Source organism: Coregonus clupeaformis, chromosome 19 (genome assembly GCF_020615455.1).
Source record: "Coregonus clupeaformis isolate EN_2021a chromosome 19, ASM2061545v1, whole genome shotgun sequence".
NCBI classification, from domain to species: Eukaryota; Metazoa; Chordata; class Actinopteri; order Salmoniformes; family Salmonidae; genus Coregonus; species Coregonus clupeaformis.
The window spans coordinates 55727550-55755174 of record NC_059210.1 but is presented as its reverse complement, the minus strand read 5'-3'; the positions used below and the strand labels follow the sequence as shown (position 1 = coordinate 55755174).

General features: G+C 43.6%; 1 protein-coding gene across 5 annotated transcripts in view; it reads right to left on the bottom strand.

Moving 5' to 3' along the window:
* Positions 1–9582: 9582 nt before the first annotated feature.
* LOC121532292 (protein bicaudal D homolog 1-like) overlaps positions 9583–27625 on the bottom strand; it is a 105844-nt gene continuing 87801 nt past the window's right edge. For 3 of the 5 annotated variants that reach the window (XM_041838148.2, XM_041838147.2, XM_041838149.2), the window contains 5 exons: positions 24685–24837; positions 23356–23835; positions 20374–21537; positions 20016–20167; positions 18298–19702 (listed from right to left, as the gene is read on the bottom strand). In XM_041838148.2, the coding sequence (XP_041694082.1) occupies positions 19024–19702; positions 20016–20167; positions 20374–21537; positions 23356–23835; positions 24685–24837 (2628 nt within the window). In that variant the 3' untranslated portion in view covers positions 18298–19023. Of the gene's footprint in view, positions 11605–15873; positions 15956–18297; positions 19703–20015; positions 20168–20373; positions 21538–23355; positions 23836–24684; positions 24838–27625 lie in introns of those variants that run through there. The other 2 variants (XM_041838151.2, XM_041838150.2) reach the window with 2 other exon arrangements.

Genomic DNA, 27625 nt, shown 5'->3' with positions numbered 1-27625 from the left:
GTTTGGAGGAATGGGCCAAAATTCACCCAACTTTATTGTGGGAAGCTTGTGGAAGGCTACTCGAAACGTTTGACCCAAGTTAAACAATTTAAAGGCAACGCTACCAAATACTAATTGAGTGTATGCAAACTTCTGACCCACTGGGAATGTGATGAAAGAAATAAAAGCTGAAATAAATCATTCTCTCTACTATTATTCTGACATTTCACGTTCTTAAAATAAAGTGGTGATCCTAACTGACCTAAAACAGGGATTTTTTCTAGGATTAAATGTCAGGAATTGTGAAAAACTGAGTTTAAATGTATTTGACTAAGATGTAAACTTCCGACTTCAACTGTATGAAATTATTGTTATTTTCAAATACTATCTCTTTTTGGGCATAGTTTTCAGTGAACAAATTATTATAATTATGTTCCGGTCCCCGACCATTCGCTCCAACAAAAATCGTCCCTCGGCTGAATCTAGTTGCCTACCACTGCTATTTATCAAAGGCATTTTATCAGAGCCATTTTAGTGAGCATTCACTGCATTCTAGTGGAGTTGTTGGGAACTGGAATTATTCACTACACCACAGTTCAAACGAGGCTGCCGCCCTGAGCCTGTGTGGACTAAAGCCCTCTGAGGAATATTGAAAGAGCTATATTACCCAGTTCCTGCTATGTGAGGACCACACCCACCTATCACTGTGATTATATATTCACAGAGGGAATAGAGGTGTCTCGGCATACCAATAATGTGAAATAATAGGGGTTGACATGATTTTTCAATGACTACCCCGTCTTCTGTCCCCCATACACACAACATCTGTAAGGTCCCTCAGTCAAGTATTGAATTTCAAGCACAGATTCTACAAAGGCCAGGGAGCTTTTCAAAATCCTCATAAAGAAGGACAGTGGTTGGTAGATGGGTAAGAATAACAAATCAGACATTGAATATCCCTTTAAGCATGGTCAAGTTAATAATTATGCTGTGGATGACGTATTAAACCACGCAGACACAACTTCTGAACTGAGCTGCAGGACAGGAAGGGAACTACTCAGGATTGTCACCATGAAGCCATTGGTGATTTTAAAACAGCTACAGAGTTCAATGGCTGTGAAGGGAGAAAACTGAGGATGGATCAACAATATTGTAGTGACTCCACAATAATGAGTGAAGACTTGGGAGTTTTTTCTTCCACTTCGACATCACAGAGTATTTTGTGTAGATCAATAAAATCACAATTCAATTCATTTCAATCTCACTTTGTAACGCAACAAAATGTGGAAAAAAAAGGTGAATACTTATGATACGCACTGTACCTGTATCTTCCATAGAAATGCACTGTTACATTCCAAGAGTTACAATATTGATAGTCACCTACAGTACGCATAGCTTCATGCCAAAACTTGAATCCCACATAAAATCGAAATCACGTTGAGACTTGGATGAAATTAATGCATTAAATTATTATTGAGAGGACACTTCCATAAACATTCATTGACTTTGTGGCAAAAAACAACAACATTTCACCTTGGGTGAATATCTTGAACATGCAAGGCCTAACTGAAAGCACGTGATGAAGATCAATGTAGTCTTGCTTCGACTCTAAGCTCATGATATGGGCTATCAGGGGTTTTCTACACAGTCACATGCTCATACCAAAGCAGGAGCACAGAGAGAAAACACAAAAACTAAAAGCACAGAAAGCACAGAGTGCATTAGTGTAGTAGCCTGTTCAATAGGGCCGCCGTGGGAAACCTGAAAACCTCTGGTTCCTCATTCTGACAAACCATCATTCATACATTAGTCTATGCAGAAAGATGCAGCTGCAGGAAGGCTGTCATTGTAATTCATGGCTAACAATTAATAAGATGGTAACAACCCATGTTTATTGGTAATAACCCGTGTTTATGGCATGACAATTTAACAGACTCTAATAAATCTCTCATATTTATAATGAACTGAGTGAGATGCGCAACACAAGGGGTTGAGAGTGAGTTAAAGCCAGTTAGCCAGTGAGAGAGACAGAGGGCTCAGCTCAGCACAACAAGCACCACAATAACAATACACCACAGAGCCACTGATTCATCCAGCCCAGCTATGCTATCCCAGGGTGCCCTGCAGAGGGAACACAAACAGAACCTTTGTTACGGCCCAAGAGGATGGCCTCATACTAAGACCAGGCGACCTGACAACACTTTCAGATCCAGCTACTTGCTGTCTGTGGTTAATGAGGGAATTTTCACTCAGCAAGCGGAACAATTCCTAAGATCCCAACAAACAAAAGTGCGGTGCAGGTGTTAAACTGACACGTTATAGCGTGATGGCTGGAGATGTTGGACATACACACAAAAGCAGTCTTTGGACCATATGGAATCATGTAGTAAACAAAGAAGTGTTAAACAAATATTTGAGATTCTTCAAATAGCCACACTTTGCCTTGATGACAGCTTTTCACACTCTTGGCATTCTTTCAACCAGCTTCATGAGGTAGTCACCTGGAATGCATCTCAATTAATAGGTGTGCTCTCCTTCTTAATGCGTTTGAGCCAATCAGTTGTGTGTGACAAGGTAGGGTGGGTATACAGAAGATAGCCCTATTTGGTAAAAGACCAAGTCCATATTATGGCAAGAACATCTCAAATAAGCAAAGAGATAATAATGGCGCCGGAGAAAATGGCTGCCGTTTTACAGCCCTCTAACCAATTGTACTATTATGTGTGTTTTTCCGCGTTATTTGTCATTTATTTTGTACATAATGTTTCTGCCATCGTCTCTTATAACCAAAAAAAAGCTTCTGGATATCAGGACAGCGATTACTCACCTCGTACTGGACGAAGATTTTTTCTTCAACGAGGCGGCCGCGAAGGATATCCTACAGACACCCGACAAGGCCCAAATCCCCGTCATTCGCATGAGGAAGAGACGGAGATATCGTGGACGTAGGTCGGGGTGCCTTGTAAGGATCCGACGGCGAGCGAGTAAACTGCCGCTCCCATCAATCCTATTAGCCAATCTTCAATCATTTGAGAATAAATTGGATGACCTAAGATTATGGTTATCCTACCAACGGGACATTAAAAACTGTAATATCTTATGTTTCACAGAGTCGTGGCTGAACGACGACATCGGCAGGATAGAACGGCTGACTCCGGTAAGACAAGGGGTGGCGGTCTGTGTATATTTGTAAACAACAGCTGGTGCACAAAATCAAATACTAAGGAAGTCTCAAGGTTTTGCTCGCCTGAGGTAGAGTATCTTATGATAAGCTGTAGACCACACTATTTACCAAGAGAGTTTTCATCTATATTTTTCATAGCTGTCTATTTACCACCACAAACCAATGCTGGCATTAAGATTGCACTGAATGAGCTGTATAAGGCCATAAGTCAACAGGAAAACGCTCATCCAGAGGCAGCGCTCCTAGTGGCCGGGGACTTTAATGCAGGGAAACTTAAATCCGTTCGACCTCATTTCTACCAGCATGTTAAATGTGCAACCAGAGGAAAAAAAACTCTAGACCACCTTTACTCCACACACAGAGACGCATACAAAGCTCTCCCTCGCCCTCCATTTGGCAAATCTGACCATAACTCTATCCTCCTGATTCCTGTTTATAAGCAAAAACTAGAGCAGGAAGCACCAGTGACTCGGTTAATAAAAAAGTGGTCAGATGACGCAGATGCTAAGCTACAGGACTGTTTTTCTAGCACAGACTGGAACATGTTCCGGGATTCCTCAGATAGCATTGAGGAGTACACCACATCAGTCACTGGCTTCATCAATAAGTGCATCGATGATGTCGTCCCCACAGTGAATGTACGTACATACCTCAACCTGAAGCCATGGATTACAGGAAACATCCGCACGGAGCTAAAGGGTAGAGCTGCCGCTTTCAAGGAGCGGGACTCTAACCCGGACGCTTATAAGAAATCCCGCTATGCCCTCTGACGAACCATCAAACAGGCAAAGAGTCAATACAGGACTAAGATTGAATCGTACTACACCGGCTCTGACGCTCGTCGGATGTGGCAGGGCTTGAAAACTATTACAGACTACAAAGGGAAGCACAGCCGCGAGCTGCCCAGTGACACAATACTTCCAGACGAGCTAAACCACTTCTATGCTCGCTTCGAGGCAAGCAACACTGAAGCATGCATGAGAGCACCAGCTGTTCCGGATGACTATGTGATCACGCTCTCCGTAGCTGATGTGAGTAAGACTTTTAAGCAGGTCAACATTCACAAGGCCGCAGGGCCAGACGGATTACCAGGACGTGTACTCCGAGCATGTGCTGACCAACTGGCAAGTGTCTTCACTGACATTTTCAACATGTCTCTGACTGAGTCTGTAATACCAACATGTTTCAAGCAGACCACCATAGTCCCCGTGCCCAAGGACTCTAAGATAACCTGCCTAAATGACTACCGACCTGTAGCACTGACGTCTGTAGCCATGAAGTGCTTTGAAAGGCTGGTCATGGCTCACATCACCCACTCCAATTTGCACACCGCCCCAACAGATCCACAGATGATGCAATCTCTATTGCACTCCACACTGCCTTTTCCCACCTGGACAAGAGGAACACCTACGTGACAATGCTATTCATTGACTACAGCTCAGCATTCAACACCATAGTGCCCTCAAAGCTCATTACTAAGCTAAGGATCCTGGGACTAAACACCTCCCTCTGCAACTGGATCCTGGACTTCCTGACGGGCCACCCCCAGGTGGTAAGGGTAGGTAACAACACATCCGCCACACTGATCCTCAACACGGGGGCCCCTCAGGGGTGCGTGCTCAGTCCCCTCCTGTACTCCCTGTTCACCCATGACTGCATGGCCAGAAACAACTCCAACACCATCATTAAGTTTGCCGACGACACAACAGTGGTAGGCCTGATCACCGACAACGATGAGACAGCATATAGGGAGGAGGTCAGAGACCTGGCCGTGTGGTGCCAGGATAACAACCTCTCCCTCAACATGACCAAGACAAAGGAGATGATTGTGGACTACAGGAAAAAAAAGAGGACTGAGCACGCCCCCATTCTCATCGACGGGGCTGTAGTGGAACAGGTTGAGAGCTTCATGTTCCTTGGTGTCCACATCACCAACGAACTATCATGGTCCAAACACAAGACAGTCGTGAAGAGGGCACGACAAAGCCTATTCCCCCTCAGGAGACTGAAAATATTTGGCATGGGTCCTCAGATCCTCAAAAAATTCTACAGCTGCACCATCGAGAGCATCCTGACTGGTAGCATCACCGGTATGGCAACTGCTTGGCCTCCGACCGCAAGGCACTACAGAGGGTAGTGCGTACGGCCCAGTACATCACTGGGGCCAAGCTTCCTGCCATCCAGGACCTCTATACCAGGCGGTGTCAGAGGAAGGCCCTCAAAATTGTCAAAGACTCCAGCCACCCTAGTCATAGACTGTTCTCTCTGCTACCGCACGGCAAGCGGTACCGGAGTGCCAAGTCTAGGTCCAAAAGACTTCTCAACAGCTTCTACCCCCAAGCCATAAGACTCCTGAATAGCTAATCATGGCTACCCGGACTATTTGCACTGTCCCCCCACCCCATCTTTTTACGCTGCTGCTACTCTGTTAATTATTTATGCATAGTCACTTTAACTCTACCCACATGTACATATTACTTCAACTACCTCAACTAGCCGGTGCCCCCGCACATTGACTCTGCACCGGTACCCCCCTGTATATATAGCCTCCCTACTGTTATTTTATTTTACTTCTGCTCTTTTTTTCTCAACACTTTTTTGTTGTTTTATTCTACTTTTTTATTAAAAATAAATGCACTGTTGGTTAAGGGCTGTAAGTAAGCATTTCACTGTAATGTCTGCACCTGTTGTATTCGGCGCATGTGGCCAATCAAATTAGATTAGATTTTATTTTATTTGAAACGACAGTCATGAAGGTCAGTCAATACGGAACATTTCAAGAACTTTGAAAGTTTCTTCAAGTGCAGTCGCAAAAACCATCAAACGCTATGATGAAACTGGCTCTCATGAGGACCGCAACAAGAAAGGAAGACCCTGAGTTACCTCTGCTGCAGAGGATAAGTTCATTAGAGTTACCAGCCTCAGAAATTTCAGCCCAAATAACTGCTTCACAGAGTTCAAGTAACAGACACATCTCAACATCAACTGTTCAGAGGAGACTGTGTGAATCAGGCCTTCATGGTCAAATTGCTGCAAGGAAACCACTACTAAAGGACACTAATAAGAAGAAGAGACTTGCTTGGTCCAAGAAACACGAGCAATGGATATTAGATCGGTGGAAATCTGTCCTTTGGTCTGATGAGTCCAAATTAGAGATTTTTGGTTCCAACCGCCGTGTCTTTGTGAGACACAGAGTAGGTGAACGGATGATCTCCGCATGTGTGGTTCCCACCGTGAAGCATGGAGGAGGAGGTGTGATGGTGTGTGGGTGCTTTGCTGGTGACACTGTTGCTGATTTATTTAGAATTCAAGGCAAACTTAACCAGCATGGCTACCACAGCATTCTGTAGCGATACGCCATCCCATCTGGTTTGCGCTTAGTGGGACTATCATTTGTTTTTCAACAGGACAATGACCCAACACACCTCCAGGCTGTGTAAGGGCTATTTGACCAAGAAGGAGAGTGATGGAGTGCTGCATCAGATGACCTGGACTCCACAATCACATGACCTCAACCTAGTTGAGATGGTTTTGGATGAGTTGGACCGCAGAGTGAAGGAAAAGCAGCCAACAAGTGCTCAGCATATGTGGGAACTCCTTCAAGACTGTTGGAAAAGCATTCCAGGTGAAGCTGGTTGAGAGAATACCAAGAGTGTGCAAAGCTGTCGTCAAGGCAAAGGGTGGCTACTTTGAAGAATCTAAAATCTAAAATATATTTTGTTTTGTTTAACACTTTTTGGGTTACTACATGATTCCATATCTTAGATTGTTCTGGCAACAATATACTCTCCACTACCATGTACAGTACATCACATTTCCAGAGTGGGCTCTCTGCTACTTTTGAAGTTATGATACATGAGCACCACCAACACAGTGAATGGGAAAATTGATTCAAAAATCTCCAGAATATAGACATAGTCCTTATTTTAGAACACACTATAAGGAGTATTATGACACCAAGATGTTGTCTGTATCATGTACGGTTCACGGATCATAGGGTCTAACAGGTGGCATGAAGTGTTTATGTATAGTTCTAAAAAGGGCCTAAAATTGCCACTTTCATCATGATTTTCACAAAAAAAGAATTGTTACAAATGTAAAAAGCATATCAAACATCCTTCCTCTCAATGAAGTGTTTATGTGAGAATTGCCAGAACAATCTGAGATACCCAAAATAATCGGCCTATACCTATAGAGCAGCAGGTGACTGTGGGTCAGAGGAGAAGACGCTTGAGGATGACTCATAACTGATCACATTGTGTCTCTGAACTCTACAGTATTACCTCACCTCTTATAGAGTCTTCTGCTGGCTCACCCCACTTGATTTAATTAAGTGACATCTAATTAGGCTATTTCTGTTAGTACAGACTCAGTCTTAAAGGGTCACCTCACCACTCTATCCTGGAGGTGACATTGCCCAAAGGCAAAGTTTTCACCAAACAGCAGGTACGTAGGCTAGAGTTGGCTCTGTTTCAATAAAAGATTTGCGGTCCTCCATGTTGTTTGCACAACCATATTTAATCTCCCCAGTACGGGGAGAGACAAGACTGGGCCATGTCAGTGTTCCACCCCTCTCTCTCTGTAGCATGCCTAGGCACAGGCGTGACAGACTCTCAGTACAGAAAGAAGGAACACTAATCAAGGGGTTGAAATAGAAAAAATATTCTGTGCCTTGAGGCATTAAGGAAATTACATAACAGGTTAAGGCTTGTCTGCAACCCCTCACCTCATATATATCTGACTTTTCAGCAGTCAGCAGTCTAGTGCAATGCAATCCCCTCTGTGTACAAACACATACTACAGGTGTGTTGGCCATTCCACACTTTCACAATAGCTCAATAGCCTAGCCCAAGATTATGGCAACACCTCATGTTCACCCAATGACTAGGTAAGGTATGTGAAGCAGTACATACAACTACAGTAACAAGATAAGATTGTTACAGTAATAGTGTGGACAGTGAAGCCAGGCAACACAATCTATTTTAGTTTCTATGTGCACATGCACAAAAGTAAAACATTATCAATGTGATGGAATAGCCAATAGCAAACCCTACCATTTCACAGTATCAAGGCACTACAAATAGTAGTGTTATACACGCGTAATTAGACATTTTACACAAAATCTTTGTACCCAAAGTTGAGGATCTGTTGAGTTGAGGATCTGAGTTTTAGATTTGTTTGGCCGTTTGAGCGAAACACCTCACTACCAGCTACGCACCGCAATCGGTCTGGCAGTCACTCACCTGAACATTTCTCGGGCTCCATGTCGGATTCGACAAAAGTTCGGGGTTTCCTCCGGAAGGCGACCCGTCTGAAGTCTTCCATGCCGTTATCCTCCGCTGACCGTTCCAACATCGAAAAAGATTTACAGAGCGAGCAACTCTATCCGGTAGTCGAGCCTACTCGAGTACTAAAATGCACAATTAACATTCAACATATTAGGCTACAGTTAATTTAATCCCATGTCAAACAACTCAATATTCCAACTGATCATCGACCGAAAAATGAAACAAACGTGTTACTTGCAAGTAGACATATTTTCCCAGATAGCCTACGCGCCACATATAAACGCTGATGACCCGGTCCAAAGTCAATGGATAAATCATCATCATCCGCTTATCTCTGTACAATCACCTTGAAGCAGACAGCTCCAAGCCCCTCCCTGTTTCACTGTTGCGGACGGTCTCCGTTGCTCTGATCGGAGTAATCCACCCTCCTTCCTACAAGATAAATAGGCTATTACTACAATATTTAAATTTTAGTCATTTAGCAGACGCTCTTATCCAGAGCGACTTGCAGTTAGTGAGTGCATACATTTTTCATACTGGCCCCCCGTGTGAATCGAACCCACAACCCTGGCGTTGCAAGCGCTATGCTCTACCAACTGAGCTACAGGAGGCCTTATCATGTTGGGCAGGTAGGGAAACAATGGCTTACAGAGAGCTCGTATCGCTTCCTTGAATAGCTGGAAGGCGTTTTGCATACAATCTACTTTAAAATAATGACAGGCTGGGCTGTTATGAAATGGATAACATTTACATTACATTTTAGTAGACGATCTTATCCAGAGCGACTTACAGTTAGTGAGTGCATACATTATTTTTCATACTGGCCCCCCGTGGGAATCGAACCCACAACCCTGGCGTTGCAAACGCCATGCTCTACCAACTGAGCTACATCCCTTCCGGCCATTCCCTCCCCTACCCTGGGCCAATTGTGCGCTGCCCCATGGGTCTCCCGGTCGCGGTCGGCAACGACCGAGCCTGGATTCGAACCAGGATCTGTAGTGGCACAGCTATGCCTTAGACCACTGCGCCACTCGGGAGGCTACTGCGCCACTCGATAACATGTTACACTGTTTTAAATGGAGTAATAAATATTAACAAGAAAACCCAATACAGTATATTGCTGTCTTTTAATTCCTTTATTGATTAGTGTCTCTAATGTCAGTTAAGATGTCATGGCACTGTACTGTATCGCCATCTTCCAATGATATAGGTAACTTGTGCAACAACCAAGGGAGTAGACAAAATGTTCTCCAGACACTCGACTAGATTTGGACATCACTCTTCTTCTTTCTTCTTTCTTCTTTCTTCTTTCTTCTTCTTCTTCTGCTGCTGTTGTTCCACCCAAGGTTTTATAATAGACAGAAGACACAAATCAAATCAATGTACACATACAGATATTAAACACACCATTTCTCCACTGCGGTTGCAAGCATGCTTTCCAAAGCATTAACTGTGTGGATTTTAAGGGAGATTGTCCTTTGTGGTTACAGTATACACGTCCCACCAGAATAAACCCAAGTAAGTTCAATAAATCCACCCACATTTGTGAATAAATGAATACAGAACTGTAAGAAAAATCTATCTCAATGCATCTGGCGCCAATCCATAAGGAACTAGGTGTTCAGATTCCCCTTCAATAAACCTGACTAGTCAAACATTAGACATAATCATTACTTATCGACTCAAAGGAAAGAGAGAAAGATATAAAGAGAGAGAGAAAGAGTTACAGGGGATGTGAATCAGGCAAATTAATCATGCAACTCAAACATTAGCTACACCATCAACACAGATGGTTTTTCTTGGCTCATCTTGCATTAATGTTTCAACTAGGTTAGCCAGATCATCAAAGCTAAACTGAGGAGGGGAGTCATGTCATACACATCATTGTCAAGTCAACCTGTGCAATTCAAAAGGCCACATCCAGGCTTACTAACCTAGACGACACCTCCTCATCTCCTACCTTTAGTATCAAAGTCTCTATGTCAAATAAGATTTCAACTACATGACAAACATAATCAATCACCTCAGCAGTAACTGCGGTAAAAAAGAAAAGAAAAACTGACGTAAAAAATATCATCTTTGTCTTGCAAAAAAGTTGTATAAAAACAAGCATCTCAAGTTAGATGTTAGATTGGTAGTTGAAATCAAGACAACCCACCTCATCAAACATTACCATTGTAATGCAATATCACTTCCATTCCATTAGTCTCTCCACAATGATGTCAAATTCAATGTGTACTTCAACACTACCATGTAGAAAAGACAGATGCTATTACACATGTAGAGATGATCCTTATTAACAGATGCTTTTACATGGCTAATATTCTGTCTAGCCTGTTAGGCAAGTTTGTAAGCCTCTCACATCACCGAAAGGAAACCTTCTTATTGACAGAAAATTGAATGCTAAACTTGTAGGATATAGACCATCCAAAACCTTGTTATATTTAATTGGAAAAGTGTTCTCTGTTAAAATCTTTTTCTTTTTTGACAATATCAATCAGAACATAACAGCCATGGTTTAGTGAATCAATCCTCATGACTTAAGTCTCAACGCCACAGCAATAATACTCATTTTGAATTCCAGTTTAAAGAATGACCAACAATCAAATGATATCACACACAAATTAGAAGTAATAAATAAATGAACAAAACACAAATCAATAAATAACCATGTCAGTTAAATAGATAATAAATAATAATATAGATACAAGACATTGTTTAATTCAATAATATGTGTTAGTCTGGTGTGTGCACTGCTGTCTGATCCTCCAGTCTCTCTCTTCTCAACAGGATGTGATGTTAATCCAGCCCAACCAATGAGGAGCATCGCACCCCTCATCTTCTCTGTAACCCAACCTACCAGGAGAAAGTGTGGCCTGTGGAGTTGGGGCTTGCTGAGGGGACACAGAGCCTAGGCACCAGGGTGTGATGCCAGGTTGAGGGAGACGAGAGACAGGAGTCCCTGGTGCTGTGTGTCTCCAGGAGGCCCGGGCCCATGGGTGGGGGCGCGGCTGGCTAGATGCCTAGGGGCCTGGGGGGTGAGGCTGCTGGACCAGGCTGTTGAGGGCGTCCAGGGGGTCTCTGCTGCTGCTGGAGAGGGGTGGTGTCTGGTCCTCCTGGAGGGCTATCACAATGTTCAGACTCGGACATGGACTGCGAGGAGGAAGAGAGGGAGAAGAGAGTAGTCCGAAAAAGAAGAGGAGAGCAGGGAATATAGTAAAAAGGACATGTATCCCTAATGTATAATAAAAAGGACATGGGGCTATAAAGTGCTCAGAAAAAAAATAAAAAATAATGTGAGGGACCAAAACTGTTCCCCAAAACAACAGCGATGGAAATTTCAGGAAAGATGAAGCACACTTAAAATATTTTGGGAGAGCCGACTTGGTCAAACAACACTATGACCAAGAAATGGAATAGACAGGACATCAGATTTGTCAGCAGTTACCTATTTGCCTGTAGTGATGATTCAGAGGCAATGAGATACCTACTGTATGGGTGGGTGGGTTGTAGGGGGCTGAGGTTGGGGATTGTAGTGAGATGAACTAGTTAGTTCTGTATGAAACGGATCTAGGACTGCATTAAGTAGAAGTAGCAGAGTATTACTGGTGGCAAAAGTGTCATGCAAAACCAATGCATTTGCCAACGGTAATATAGCCATTATCCTGCTCAATAGTGCAACATAGTTTTTGTGTGGCTGTGTTATAAATACCAACGCCATGTGCTGTAAGTAAAAATACACAAGTCTTCACGCCTTAATGAGTTAATTAATATGTTGTGTGTATGTGTGTGCGTATGTGAACTATTATAAATACAGATGCCCGTTATGAAATGTGTTTGATGAAACAACTACAGTTAATTAATTCATTTCTGTAGCTTAAAGGTCCAATGCAGCCGTTTTTATCTCAATATCAAATAATTTCTGGGTAACAATTAAGCACCTTAATGTGATTGTTTTCAATTAAAATGGTCAAAAAGAAATAAAAATAGCTTCTTACCGAAGAGCAATTTCTCAAGCAACAATTTTGCTAGGACTGTCTGGGAGTGGTCTGAGTGGGGAGGGGAAAACTGAAAACTAGCTGTTATTGGCAGATGTTTGGAACTCTTTTTCTTATTGGCGTATTAACTAATTTACCGTCTGGTGATGTCACCAGGCAGGCCACAACTCCATCCCACCAAAACAGGCTGACATTTCAGGTGGTCTTTTCAAACAGCTCTTACACTAAAAGGGAATTTCATGATTTTCACAATTTCACAGTATTATTCCAACCTCATAGTGTGGAAATATACAATGAGCTACAAAAGTATTGGGACAGTGACACATTTTGTTTTGGCTCTGTACTCCAGCACTTTGGATTTGAAATTATACAGTGCAGACTGTCAGCTTTCATTTGAGGGTATTTCCATCCATATCGGGTGAATCGTTTAGAAAGTACAGCACTTTTTGTACATAGTCCCCCCATTTTAGGGGACCAAAAGTATTGGGACAAATTCACTAATATGTGTATTAAAGTAGTCAGAAGTTTAGTATTTGGTCCCATATTCCTAGCACACAATGATTACATCAAGCTTGTAACTTTACAAACTTGTTGGATGCATTTGCTATTTGTTTTGGTTGCGTTTCAGATTATTTTGTGCCCAACATAAATTAATGGTAAATCGTGTATTGTGTCATTTTAGAGTCCCTTTTATTGTAAATAAGAATCAAATAAGTTTCTAAATAATTCTACATTAATTGTCACGGTTTCGGCCGAGGCTGCTCCTTCTCCTTGTTCGGGCAGGCTTCGGCGGTCGTCGTCCCCGGAGTACTAGCTGCCACCGTTCGTTGTGTCTGTGTGTGTTTGGTTTGGTCTGATTTGTTACACCTGTTGCTCATTTCGTCTTGATTATGTGTCCTTTAAGTTCTCGTTGTTTCTGTCTTGTGGTTGTGTGTAGTTGTTCTATGTCAGCAGGTGTTGCCAGTCAGTTTGTGCTCTATGTTATTAGAGAGTCTGCACGTTGTGCGTTTGTTGTACTGTTACGCTGTGTGCGTTTATTTTTTCCTTGTTCAACCGGCTGTTTGTAGCCGTTATTTCTGTGGACTTTATTAAAGTGTTTTTGGACTTGCATCTGCATCCTGCAATTGATTCCACACCACACCTACGCCCGGCCTTGACATTAATGTGGATGCTACCATGATTACAGATAATTCTGAATGACTCGTGAATAACGATGAGTGAGAAAGTTACAGACGCACAAATATCATACCCCAAGACATGCTAACCTCTCACCTTTTTTGAGGGGGTATGATATTTCTGTGTCTGTAACTTTCTCACTCATCACTATTTACGATTCATTCAGGATTATCCGTAATCATGGTAGCATGCACAATGTAGAAGTGTTTAGAAACATATTATATTCTTCATTACAATAAAAGTGACTCCAAAATGACACAATACATTATTTACCATTCATTTCCATTGGGCACAAAATAATCTGAAACACAACCAAAACAAACAGCAAATGCATCCAAAAAATGTGTAGAGTCACAAGCTTGATGTAGTCACTATGTGCTATGAATATTGGACCAAATACTTAACTTTTCATTACTTTAATACACATATACAGTACCAGTCAAAACTATGAAATAACACATACGGAATCATGTAGTAACCAAAAATGTGTTAAACAAATCAAAATATATTTTATATTTGAGATTCTTCAAAGTAGCCACCCTTTGCCTTGATGACAGCATTGCACACTCTTGGCATTCTCTCAACCAGCTTCATGAGGTAGTCACATGGAATGCATTTCAATTAACAGGTGTGCCTGGTTAAAAGTTAATTTGTGGAATTTCCTTCCTTCTTAATGCGTTTGAGCCAATCAGTTGTGTTGTGACAAGGTAGATGTAAATGTAGGGGGGGTATACCGAAGATGGCCCTATTTGGTAAAATACCAAGTCCATATTATGGCAAGAAGTTTCTTCAAGTGCAGACGCAAAAACCATCAAGCGCTATGATGAAACTGGCTGTCATGAGGACCACCACAGAAAAGGAAGACCCAGAGTTACCTCTGCTGCAGAGGATAAGTTCACTAGCGTTAACTGCACCTCAGATTGCAGCCCAAATAAATGCTTCACAGAGTTCAAGTAACAGACACATCTCAACATCAATTGTTCAGAGGAGACTGCGTGAATCAGGCCTTCATGGTCGAATTGCTGCAAAGAAAACACTACTAAAGGACACCAATAAGAAGAAGAGACTTGATTGGCCAATAAACACGAGCAATGGGCATTAGACAAGTGGAAATCTGTCCTTTGGTATGATGAGTCCAAATTGGAGATTTTTGGTTCCAACCGCCGTGTCTTTGTGAGACGCAGAGTAGGTGAACGGATGATCTCCACATGTGTGGGTCCCATCGTGAAGCATGGAGGAGGAGGTGTGATGGTGTGGAGGTGCTTTGCTGGTGACACTGTCTGTGATTTATTTAGAATTCAAGGCACACTTAACCAGCGTGGCTACCACAGTATTCTGCAGCAATACGCCATCCCATCTGGTTTGCGCTTAGTGGGACTATCATTTGTTTTCAACAGGACAATGACACAAAACACACCTCCAGGCTGTGTAAGGGCTATTTGACCAAGAAGGAGAGTGATGGAGTGCTGCATCAGATGACTTGGCCTCCACAATCACCCAATCTCAACCCAATTGAGATGGTTTGGGATGAGTTGGACCGCAGAGTGAAGGAAAAGCAGCCAACAAGTGCTCAGCATATGTGGGAACTTCTTCAAGACTGTTGGAAAAGCCTTCCTCATGAAGCTGGTTGAGAGAATGCCAATAGTGTCCAAAGCTGTCATCATGACAAAGGGTGGCTACTTTGAAGAATCTAAAATCTAAAATATATTATGATTTGTTTAACACTTTGTTGGTTACTAGATGATTCCATATGTGTTATTTCATAGTTTTGATGTCTTCACTATTATTCTACAATGTAGAAAATAGTAGAAAATAAAGAAAAGCCCTTGAATGAGTAGGTGTGTCCAAACTTTTGACTGGTATTGTATGTGAATTTGTCCCAATACTTTTGGTTCCCTAAAATGGGGGGACTATGTACAAGAAGTGCTTCCTAAACGGTTCACCCGATATGGATGACAATACTCTCAAATTAAAGCTGACAGTCTGCATTTTAATCTCATAGTCATTGTTTGATTTCAAATCTAAACTTTTGGAGTATAGAGCCAAAATAAGAAAAAATGCTTCACTGTCCCAATAATTTCTGAGGGCACTGTATATAAAACACAGGAAAATAATGTATTTGACTGCACTGGGCCTTTAAGAGCCAGCCATGTAGGGCATGCTGTGTGTATCCTGCAGGCCCAAGGCACAAGTAGTGCGAGTAAGAGAAGTGGAAAGAGATGTAGAGCTCAGGCCTCTGGGACGTTACCTGCGGGCTACGGAGGCTCTTGCTCTCCTTAGTTGTGGGGAGAGTGGCGATACTGAGGCAAAGGCAGCAGGCTGCTGACAATCTATGAGAAACTGATACATTAGACAGATATACAGAGTGGTGACAGTCAGGGTTAGTGGGACAGACGGACACACGTGTGGACAAGACAGGAGGAAAGACTTGTCAGGGACAGAGAGACACACTGGCCTTGTCATGTAATAACTCAACATGTCTGAGGAGAGGACGTCAGGTGTGAAACATTTTGCTCTCTTTCGGAGTATAACATTAGAGCATATGGCATTATAGTATTTATGCTTTTAGTAATCTTTCTTGTAAGCACTTTAATTTGATTGGAATATCACATTTTGGAAGTTAACATCTTCCTGTAATACAGTCCATTTGAGTTAATACAATATACGCTGTTTTTTTAATGATTTATTTATCTAGAAAGTAAATTAATAATGATTTCTACAGTCTGACATACCACAGAAGGTAATATTGTGTGAGAATGGTTATTCATGTTTATATAAGTGTGAGAAAGAAAGAAAGAGAAAGGGAGAGAGAAAGAGAGAGAGAGAGAGAGAGAGAGAGAGAGAGAGAGAGAGGGAGAAAGAGAGCTCTCTGTTCATTTTGCAAGACCAATAATGGACTTGTGCATCACTGAATGACTGCTCGTTATTTAAAACCAGCCTCATCTGACCCAACTGACAAGGCATTCCTCTATCCATCTCCTGAGGAGGATGGACAGCACTATTAACGTACACTCACAAGGCATTCCTCTATCCATCTCCTGAGGAGGATGGACAGCACTATTAACGTACACTCACAAGGAAACACAGACACACATAGAACATTTACGCCCTGGCGTTACAAGCGCCGTGCTCTACCAGCTGAGCTACAGAAGACCACAAGTAGTAATCAACTACTGCTCATGTCAGGCTATGGGCTAAAAACAAATCAGCATATTTAGATCAGATCAGATGTTATAATATCATACACAAATATAACACATGACTTAATGAATGAATGAATGACCCTGCAGCCTTGGGTTTCATTTTTATAGAGTCAAAGTCCAACCAATGTTATGTCACAGGGATTGGAGCTGAATGTACATGGGCATTCTTCACCTCTTTTTGTGTCAATAAAAATATTTGACCATTGTAGGAGCCAAAAACCAATAACCACAGAGAGGTCAGTGTGAGAGGTAACTGGTTATCTAAGGTAGGGACATGAGGGCCAAACAGCATTTGACAGGAATGATTTGTTGGGAATTGTTAAGACACTGCCATCTGCTGGAACTAATGGCATGGGCTTAGGGTTGCTTTGGGGTGCTTTTCAGGGCATGTTATTTTCAGGGTGTGGTATGAGCGTAGTAGGCCTGGGTGTGTGGTTAGGGTATCACAGAGAGGAGGTCACACTGGTTTCCATGCTGCTCTGAATGGTTTATCTGCATTTAAACCATTTATATATTTCCTCTTAGATCGGACTGAGCAAAGTCACGTGCATGTCACAACAAAAATCTATCAACACTGACAGAAAAAGCATGATAGATCAGTCTCTCAGTTTGTCTCGCATACGCACATGCACACACACACGCACGCACGCACGCACACACACACACATACACACACACATTATGTGTTTGCTATGTTTTCTATATTCATTATAGACTAATGTCACAAGGAACAAGGAAGTCAAGCTGTACTGTACTTAGTATAATGTAGAGAAGGGACAATGGATTGTGGCACTGAATAGGTCTCTGAAATCAGGTTGATCTTGGTCAGCCAGTGTACCTCTGTAGATAAGTAGAAGGGACTTCTGTCAAATGCTTTTTGCTCCAGATTTGTGGAAAATTGAAGACTAATATTATATCATGGCTTGAAAATGTTAATCAACCACAGGGAATTCAAACTAGAATGATTCCTTGAAATCTTTCTGATGACATGAATAATAATATGATTTGCAGTGTTTAACTGATAGACTGTGTGTCAGAGGCTGCGTTTACACCACTATTTTCACGTCAGATCTGAATGGTCAAAATACCAATTAGTGAAAAAAATATCAGAATTGGGCTGCCTGTGTAAACGCAGCCAGAGAAGTACAGTAAGGTGGCCTACATAGTAAAGTACTGTGGAGACATAGATAAGGTTCCTTTGTATCATTTGCATCGCTGCCATCTCTGCTTTACAAAGAAAGATTCCAAAAGATTTAAACAAGGTTTTATATTTTCTGTGGCAAACATTCATAGGGATAGACCAGAGGAGGCTGGTGGGAGGAGCTATAGGAGGACAGGCTCATTGTGATGGCTGGAATGGAATAAATGGAACGGTATCAAACACATCAAACATATGGAAACCAAATGTTTGACTCCGTTCCATTTAACCCATTCCAGACATTACAATGAGCCCGTTCTCCTATAGCTCCTCCAACTAGCCTCCACTGGGATAGACTGAGAAACTCCAATGGCTATCAATGTGTTTCAGCTGTAACTGTGTAAATCAGCCACTGAGTGGCACCATGGGTCAATGAGGCCCACAGTACACAGTGTAGCTCTGCACACAGTCTATGGATGGTTGGAAAAAGTAACGCGTATATTGACTACAAACATACTTTGATCATATGCAGTGAATACAACAGGGAAAATCAATTGCCTAAGAATGTTATTAGCCATTGGAAAAATAATTTGGTTGTGTGATACGAGAAGTAGGCGACAGCACTTAACTTCTACTCTATATACCAAGGGTGGGAAATACATTGTCTTATACCACATCAAATATCTCCAAAATGTACAAGTATCCCTCACACTATCTTAGCTTATTAAACACGACAAATCCTCATAAAACAGTTACTAAAATGCAACTTTATTTTTCATTATAACTTCACATTTACTAGTATATTTATCACATATATTTCATTTATTCCCTAAATCCCTTTATTTACAGAAATGGACAATAGCAACTGTGGTGCCTTATGAGCCCAATACTACAAACAGACTGTTGAGTATTGTCTGCAGATGGAACAAGCTGTGTTGGGCTCCTTCTCATAGCCAATCCCTGAGAAGAGTGTCACAGTACTGCATAGGCATAGGTCAAGCCAGACACAGGAAACAGGAAACCAGTCTGTCCTCCTCTCTGTTTCCCACCCACCCCCTCAGGGCTGGGGCATCTGGGAACTGTAGGCGCGAGGGACAGGGTTGCTGGGAGATGTGGCCAGAGCAGAGGGGCGAGGTGCGTCTTTTTGTGTACGAGTTCTCACCGACCCTGGCGACAAGTGTTTCCAAGTCTTGGGAATGGGTGAGCGGTAGGGAGACGCGGGGGCAGAGCTAGTAGAGTGCAGACCGGAGTCTCGACTGTTAACGAGTCGACAGAACTCTAAACTCAGCGACTCTGGGTCAATGATGAAGGTCTGAGTGCCTAGGGACCACTGGGGGTGACCCAGGGGAGGCAGGGAGGAGAACTGGGATGTGGCCGACCAGGGGTTGGAGGACAGTGGCAGCTCCAGGGAGGGAGGGCTGCAGAGGGTCAGGGAGGTGTTGAAGGGATGGGAGCAGGTGGAGGAAGGGCTGTGTATCATGGTGGGGCTGGGGGGAGCGGTGAGAGCGGCTCGTCGACTTACTTTGGGCTGGCTGCTCTTGATCTTGGGCACCTTGGTGCCGCGGCCACGGTCCCTGGTCTGCTCGTGGTCAAACTCTAGGTCCTCCAGGCGTTGGGTCAAGGCCAGCTTCTGCTGGATGGCCATGCGGAGCAGGGAGTTCAGAGTCTTCTTCTCATCCTCCGCCGCTGCCAGCTGTCTCTGCATCTCATCCAGCTGAGTCACGTACTCATCACACCTAGGAGAGAAAGAGAGAGAGATAGAGAGAGGGAGAGAGTCAGAAAGAGAGAGAGAGAGTGAGAGCGAGAGACAGAGAGAAAGAGACAGAGTCAGAGCGAGACAGACAGAGAGAGACAGAGAGAGTGAGAGTGCGAGTGAGAGAGAGCGAGAGAGAGAGAGAGAGAGAGAAAGAGGAAGAGGGACAGTCAGTAAACTAAGAAACACTGTTGTGCAAGCCGGGGAATACACTGTGAGATCAAACTCATCATCTTTGCACAGTCTTACACATCTGTGTTGTAATTAGCTGCATGAGATCCCAGAATGCCCCTCACCTGGTGGCAAACATGGCCCTGAGAGAGGAGAAGGTGGCGGCGTCCTCCTTCAGAGCCTTCAGCTCGTTCCTCAGCTTCATCATGGTCTCTGTCACCATGCACTTCTCATTCTCATACTTGCTCTTTAGATTAGCAAGTGCCACCTCTGCAGTCTGGAATAGAGAGTGAGTTAATTTCAAGATAACAGATTATAAACATGTGGATTCGACTTTATATCTCTACCATAAAAACAGGTCTAATTTAATGCTCTATGCATTAACCTGTTAGAGAATGCTGAAAACAATGTGATGACATTCCCAGGTAGTGGCCTAGTCCCAGATCTGGAACCATAGGTACTCAACCCTAGTGTTCTGCTCACCTGTTTGTTGGCTTTGAGCACCAGTCTGAGTGTGGCGATCTGCTCCCTCTTGGTGCTGAGGAGGGACTTGAGCTTGAGGATCTCCTCCATGCAGGCCTCCTTGTCCTTGTCGAACAAGGGGGCTAGCTCCCGGGCTGCTGCCCTCTGTCGAGACAGCTGGAGGGAGCGGTCCACGGCCCTCTGCAGGTGTTTGATCTGGTCCCTGATGATGGCGTTCAGGTTGTAGATGTTCATGGGCTCCTTACGCAGGTCTCCAGTTGCCTCGGGAGGCACGGGGGAGGAGGAGGGAGAGCCATTAGTGCCGTTGATGACCGGGGAGCCCATGGGGATGCGGGTGGGGCTCCCCTGGCTGCCTGGTGCAGGGGACTCCCTCCCTGTTGTCCCATTGTCCCCACTGGGCGGTTCTTTGGAGGGCGAGTCCATGGGGCTCTGGGGGGCCTCGGAGAATCCGGCGTTGACAGCGGCGAGGCGTCTAGCCAGGCGAGGGGAGAGGAGTGCCCGGGGGTCCTCAGAGCCCTTGAGGCTGCCACTGCGGGTGTTACGGCTCTGGCGGTAGTAGTCCAGCATGACGCGGTTGGGCGTCTCATTGTTGCAGAGACACACGTGGTGGTAGAGCTGGGCCAGCTCCTCGCTGAATGTCCCCAGCTCATCCTGCGCCGTGTTCAGCATGCTGTGGCTCTCTATGGCCACACCCGTCGCCGTCTGTAGTTCTGCCTCCAAACACGCCACCCTATCGTCGGCCTCGCGGCAGCTCTGCTCCAGCCGGTTGACCTGCTCGTCCAGAGCCTGGACCTTCCCATCGCTGCTGCTCCGCTCCTCCCCCTGGCCCTCCACACACTGGTTATAGTTCTCCTTCAGAGCTTTTAGCTCCGCCTTCAGGTCGATCACCTCGGTTACTGCCACCTTGTACTTACACTCCAGGATGTCCATACCGTGGATGTCCACCTCGTAGTCGCGGTGACCGGGCGAGGGCAACCCGTTAGGCTTCTCAGACTCCTGGGCATCAGCCATCTCCTTGTCACTGTGGAGGCGCTTCATGGTGTTGACACGCTCGGTGAGGTGCTGGACGTGCTCGTGCTGCTCCGTCAGGGCGCTCTGCATGTGCTGCAGCTGGGTCTGGGACTCCTGCAGGTTCATCAGGAGGCTTGATTTCTCACGCTCCACCTAGAGGACGGGAGGACATACTGCAGGGTGAGGACCACTCAGACCAGACCAGCATTACCACAGACACAGTACTGTTTAATGTATTTGTGATCAGTCATCGTATCAGAGGAGCACTGAGGCTTTGAATCTCTATTGATCCCCAATTGGAGGAGGCCCAGGGAAACAAAGTAAAATAAATTATTTAAGAAAGTTTAGAAGCAGTCGAACAGCGAAACTTTAAATTAGTTCAGCAGTACAGTACGCTAGTCCCATAAATAACCCTGTCTGACTAGTGTGTGTGTGTGTGTGTGTGTGTGTGTAGGTTGCCACCTGGGACCACAGATTTCACCTATTAGAACTGCACCACAGATCAGGTGAGCTGAGAGATTTCCACTCCACACCCTGTGATACCTGGCAGGAGGTCGCTTGAAAGAACAGAATATTGTGTCTTATCATTTTGTGTCTCTGTCCTCTGACCAGACAACACCCTATAAATACAAAGGTACTGTACAGTCCCAGGTTATCTACACGTCTCTACGGACAGAGATAAAGATACAATACAATACAAAGCTCAATCTGTAAATTCATACACAGAACTGATCCATTGATCTGTATGCATAGTCATAGCATCAGCCATCAGAGATGTCATTTTTCACCCAATGAGAAAAAAGAGGTGTGGAGGCCTCTCAGTAGATATGTAACAGGAATTATAAGCCACTTTTATGTCTTCTTTTTATACTAAATGTTTATCTCGTATTTTATATGGTTACCATTGAGGTTCAATTGAGTGAGTTTAATGTAATGCTTGTTGGGAACAGATATAAATTACAGCACAGTGAGGATGATAAATTAAAGCTGCCCTCTCCTGAAAGCAATTAAGAGCCTGGTGTTGTTTAATTTAGGGACTTAATGGAACCGTGATTAATCCAAGAGAGAATTAATCCGTGATTAATCCATTTAAAGAGAAATTCAAACCTCTACAGTAATAAAGTTTGGATCCACAAATGTAATCATTCATTTCCCCACTGACCTGAGCAAGAACAATAAGCAAGCTTTCTATTCATTGCTAGGCATTCTCTTAAACAGTACGGCGTCCCCATGGCACACGCCGTATTCTCCACTCCTCCACTCTACCGTTCTACTCTCCCCCCGCTAGCGTTACTACATGTCCCCACAATCAGCAAAATCAGCCCCAATGGCCCTTCTGAGACGGAAGTCTTTTGAGTTGAAAATAGCTCTGAAACTAGTCATATAAAGCCATTGGTAAATCATAAGGAGCGTGGTCACAGACTTATGGTCTGTTAGAGAATAAAAGATGGGGGGGGTCTTGTTCTCAAAATGTCATCACCTTGTCATTGGTTGGCTGCAGGCTGCAGTACTAAGATGACAGGACGGTTGTAATCAGAGGGCCAGGTTGTTAGGTTGTCAAATGATGCTGGTGAGACACTCCCATTCCTTAATGAAATGTTCTGTGGACAGAGGAGGTCGATAACAGTCTCCTAATGCATTGGGTGTGTAAATCGCTGTTTTTTTCTCTCTAAGTAAACCACAGTGATTTGCTCAGAGCAAATGAGGAAGGTGGTCGGATGAAGGATATTAAAACAAGACCCTGGTACAAACTCCCTGGAACATTGTCTCAACAATAACCTAGCCTGGTCCCAGATCTGTTTGTGCTGTCTTACCAACTTCTATGGTCATTGTCATGCCAAACATCACAATGACCATAGAAGTTGGCAAGACAGGACAAACAGATCTGGGACCTGGCTAACAATGACTCAGCTATGGTAGTGAGAAGAACACACTATGTCTCTCAAACGTTCATCTAGACTAGAGACCCACCTGAAGCAGCTGCTTTTTGACTTTCTGCATCTCAGACAGGTTGAGCTCGCTGAAGAGGTCAGACACAGGACCATGCAGCCCCTCCCCCTTCCTGGGCAGCCGGTAGTCGGCGTTCATCTTAGCCAATCCCAGGTGTCCATTACAGTGGCCGTTGCTATCCTCATTCCCGTTGGCGCCATTGGGCATGGCTGTACCATTACTCCCAACCTCTTCGGTGGCAAATTTGAGCCCGTCGACAGTGGCGGTGAGAGCCAGGTGGGCTCCGGCCCCGTACACACTGTCACTGAGGGTGATGTGGTGGGCCAGTTCCTTCCTCAGGCTGTTCTTCTGTTCCCTCTCAATCTTCAGGGCGTCCAGGGCCTCCTCCAGCTGGGACTGAGAGATGTCCTTCAGACGCAGAGCGTCCTCCAGCTGGCTGTTCAGCAGCACCGTCTCCTCCTCCAGAACCTTGATCTCATGCTTCAGACCCTCGTACTCCACCTGGGGGAGAGGAGGAGCAGGGGACAGGGGACAGACAGATAGAGTGAAGGGAACACACATATAGAGGACAGACAGACAGAAAGGACAGGAAGGACACAGATAGAGGATAGGGTTAAGTAAAGTACATTGTAAGTAGGTTTAAGATATTTAGATATTACTGCACTGTCGGAGATAGAAGCACAAGCATTTCGCTACACCCGCAATAACATCTGCTAAACACGTGTATGTGACAAATAAAATTTGATTTGATTTGATTTAAGGTCAGACAATAAGGAACTTGGCTGTGCTGATTCTACATTTGAGTAACATCATTAGGTATGACTGTGTGTGAGTCACTGTAAGATGTATTGATGACCAGTCCCTCCAGGATTCTGCGATCGCATTTATTTTTGAAAAATCAACAATTCCCGCATATTACGCGAGGGCTTGCAAATTTGACCATGCAAAATGCCAGAATGTAAGAATTGCCGCAGCGAAATAAAGCATTTTTGTCGCACATATCACAAAAAATCCCTGCGAAATCCTGAAGGGACTGGATGACTGTCTGTGTGTGTGTGTGTGTGTGTGTGTGTGAGGTGAACAATAAGGTTAATGGCTAACAGACAGGTGTGGCTGGCTGTACTGTGTGTGCAGCAGAGGAGTCTGGTGGGAGGAGCTATAGGAGGATGGGCTCATTGTAATGGCTGGAATGGAATGAATGGAACAGTATCAAACATATGGAAACCACGTTTGACTCCGTTCCATTCATTCCATTCCAGCCATTACAATGAGTCCATCCTCCTATAGCGCCTCCCACCAGCCTCCTCTGATGTGCAGTAAACCATAAACAGTAATGATGTTGATGCTGACCTGGTTCTGTTTGAGGGTGGACACTAGTTTCTGCAGGGTGATGTTCTCCTCCTCCAGCTCAGTGTAGTCCTGTAGGAGTCGTGCCTCTCTGAACTTATACTCCCTGATCTCCTCTCTCATCCTGCTCCGCTGCAGCTCCAGCATCTCATTACTCTGGGAGTAGAAAGGAAAGAGGGATGGAAGGACAGTCAGGTCATAATCTGCAAGCAATTCAACAGATCAATATACTGTATACATAGCCTTCAGAAAGTATTCAAACCCCTTGACTTATTCCACATTTTGTGAAAAGAAGTAAAACATTTTTTTTGCAAATGTATTGAAAATGAAATACAGAAATATATCACAGTCTCAAAGAAAACCATTAGTAACACACTACGCCGTCATGGATTAAAATCCTGCAGCGCACGCAAGGTCCCCCTGCTCAAGCCAGCGCATGTCCATGCCCGTCTGAAGTTTGCTAATGACCATCTGGATGATCCAGGGTAGGAATTTGGAGAAGGTCATGTCGTCTGATGAGACAAAAATATAGCTTTTTGGTCTAAATTCCACTCGCAGTGTTTGGAGGTAGAAGAAGAATGAGTAAAACCCCAAGAACACCATCCCAATCGTGAACCATGGAGGTGGAAACATCATTCTTTGGGGATGCTTTTCTGCAAAGGGGACAGGACGACTGCACCGTATTGAGGGGAGGATGGATGGGGCCATGTATCGCGAGATCTTGGCCAACAACCTCCTTCCCTCAGTAAGAGCATTGAAGATGGGTCGTGGCTGGGTCTTCCAGCATGACAACGACCCGAAACACACAGCCAGGGCAACTAAGGAGTGGCTCCGTAAGAAGCATCTCAAGGTCCTGGAGTGACCTAGCCAGTCTCCAGACCTGAACCCAATAGAAAATCTTTGGATGGAGCTGAAAGTCCGTATTGCCCAGCGACAGCCCCGAAACCTGAAGGATCTGGAGAAGGTATGGAGGAGTGGGCCAAAATCCCTGCTGCAGTGTGTGCGAACCTGGTCAAGACCTACAGGAAACGTATGATCTCTGTAATTGCAAACAAAGGTTTCTGTACCAAATATTATGTTCTGCTTTTCTGATTAATCAAATACTTATGTCATGAAATAAAATGCTAATTAATTACTTTAAAATCATACAATGTGATTTTCTGGATTTTTGTTTTAGATTCCGTCTCTCACAGTTGAAGTGTACCTATGATAAAAATTACAGACCTCTTTGTAAGTAGGAACACCTGCAAAATCGGCAGTGTATCAAATACTTGTTCTCCCCACTGTACATCACAGAAGACTGAAATATAACAAAACTGTTTGACATAGAAACACCGGACTTTCGTTGTAAAAAATAATAATATCTTTATTAATTATGAAATTATGAAAAATGTTAATAACATTCCACCCATGAGGCCAAAGAGGGCACTTTTGACAAACAGATCAATAAAAACAACATGGGGCGGCAGGTAGCTTAATGGTTAAGAGCGTTGTACCAGTAACCGAAAGGTTGCTGGTTCTAATCCCAGAGCCGACTAGGTGAAAAATCTGTCGATGTGCCCTTGAGCAAGGCACTTAACCCTAATTGCTCCTGTAAGTCGCTCTGGATAAGAGCGTCTGCTAAATGACTAAAAATGTAAATGTAACATTGTCTGATCCATATAATAGGCCTACGAGAAGGGGAGATACAAATACAATATGACGTCCATCTAACCTGGAGGAGGAAATTATTGTCCAAAAACAAACTTTCAAGTGGCACTGACCCAACAATGATAAAATAGTAAATATGCGCATCCACCGGGGATATGGCCGATGCTCTCCGCTGGTGCCAATATCCTAATATAGGCTATAGGCCTACTGTTCGCTCAATTAAGTTGAGAATTTTGATAACTAAAAGACAGATTAGAGTTTTTTCATTGTCTTCTCTTTACAGCAATAGCCATTTACTTTCCAAACTATGTTTTCCAGGGATTGTATTTTTAAATATTGTGATACGCCTGGCTGGGCCTCAATACTTTTCACTGATAGTCGCAACTCAACAATCCTGTATTTGGTATTTGCTGTGCACGCTGCCCAAATTGCGGGCCCTTCCGACTTTAGGCAATGCGATTAAAAATAATCCACAGTAAAACCTTTTCCAATACGTTAATGATCCTCTGTGGCCAAATCATGCTTTCTGGTGTAGTAGCTTATTTTTTATGATTTGATTTATTTCTGTATAGACAGGAGTAGGCTAATTAGGTTATATAATTTTGGTAATTTCATTAAATTTACTTTAGGGGAAGCTTAGTGTTCTCATCGAACCACATCACATTTTGGAGCATAGGCTATACCACCCGTTTTCGTACATTCTTCATGCCTCTGACATGCGGTAATGATAAAAAGTTGTCTAATATCCTACAGTTTTCATGACACTTTGTTTTAATTTTTGTGATAGGGTCATGTTTTACTGGTACGGCGTACCCCCACAAATTATTTTGCCGAGACGCGGTAACGGACCGTACCGCCTTACTTTCACCGCTGGCCATAACAAAGGGGTTGAATACTTATTGAATCAAGACATTTCAGTTTTTTTATTTAATTTATAAAAATTGCTAAAAACATAATTCCACTTTGACAATATGTGCTATTGTGTGTAGGCCAGTGACACAAAATCTAAATGTAATCCATTTAAAATTCAGGCTGTAACACAACAAAATGTGGAAAGAGTCAAGGGGTGTGAATACTTTCTGAAGGCACTGTATAATATACTGTATATACATTCACAATGCATGTTTATATAACATATAATAGTTTGCACTGACTATGTACAGTGGGGAAAAAAAGTATTTAGTCAGCCACCAATTGTGCAAGTTCTCCCACTTAAAAAGATGAGAGAGGCCTGTCATTTTCATCATAGGTACACGTCAACTATGACAGACAAAATGAGATTTTTTTTCTCCAG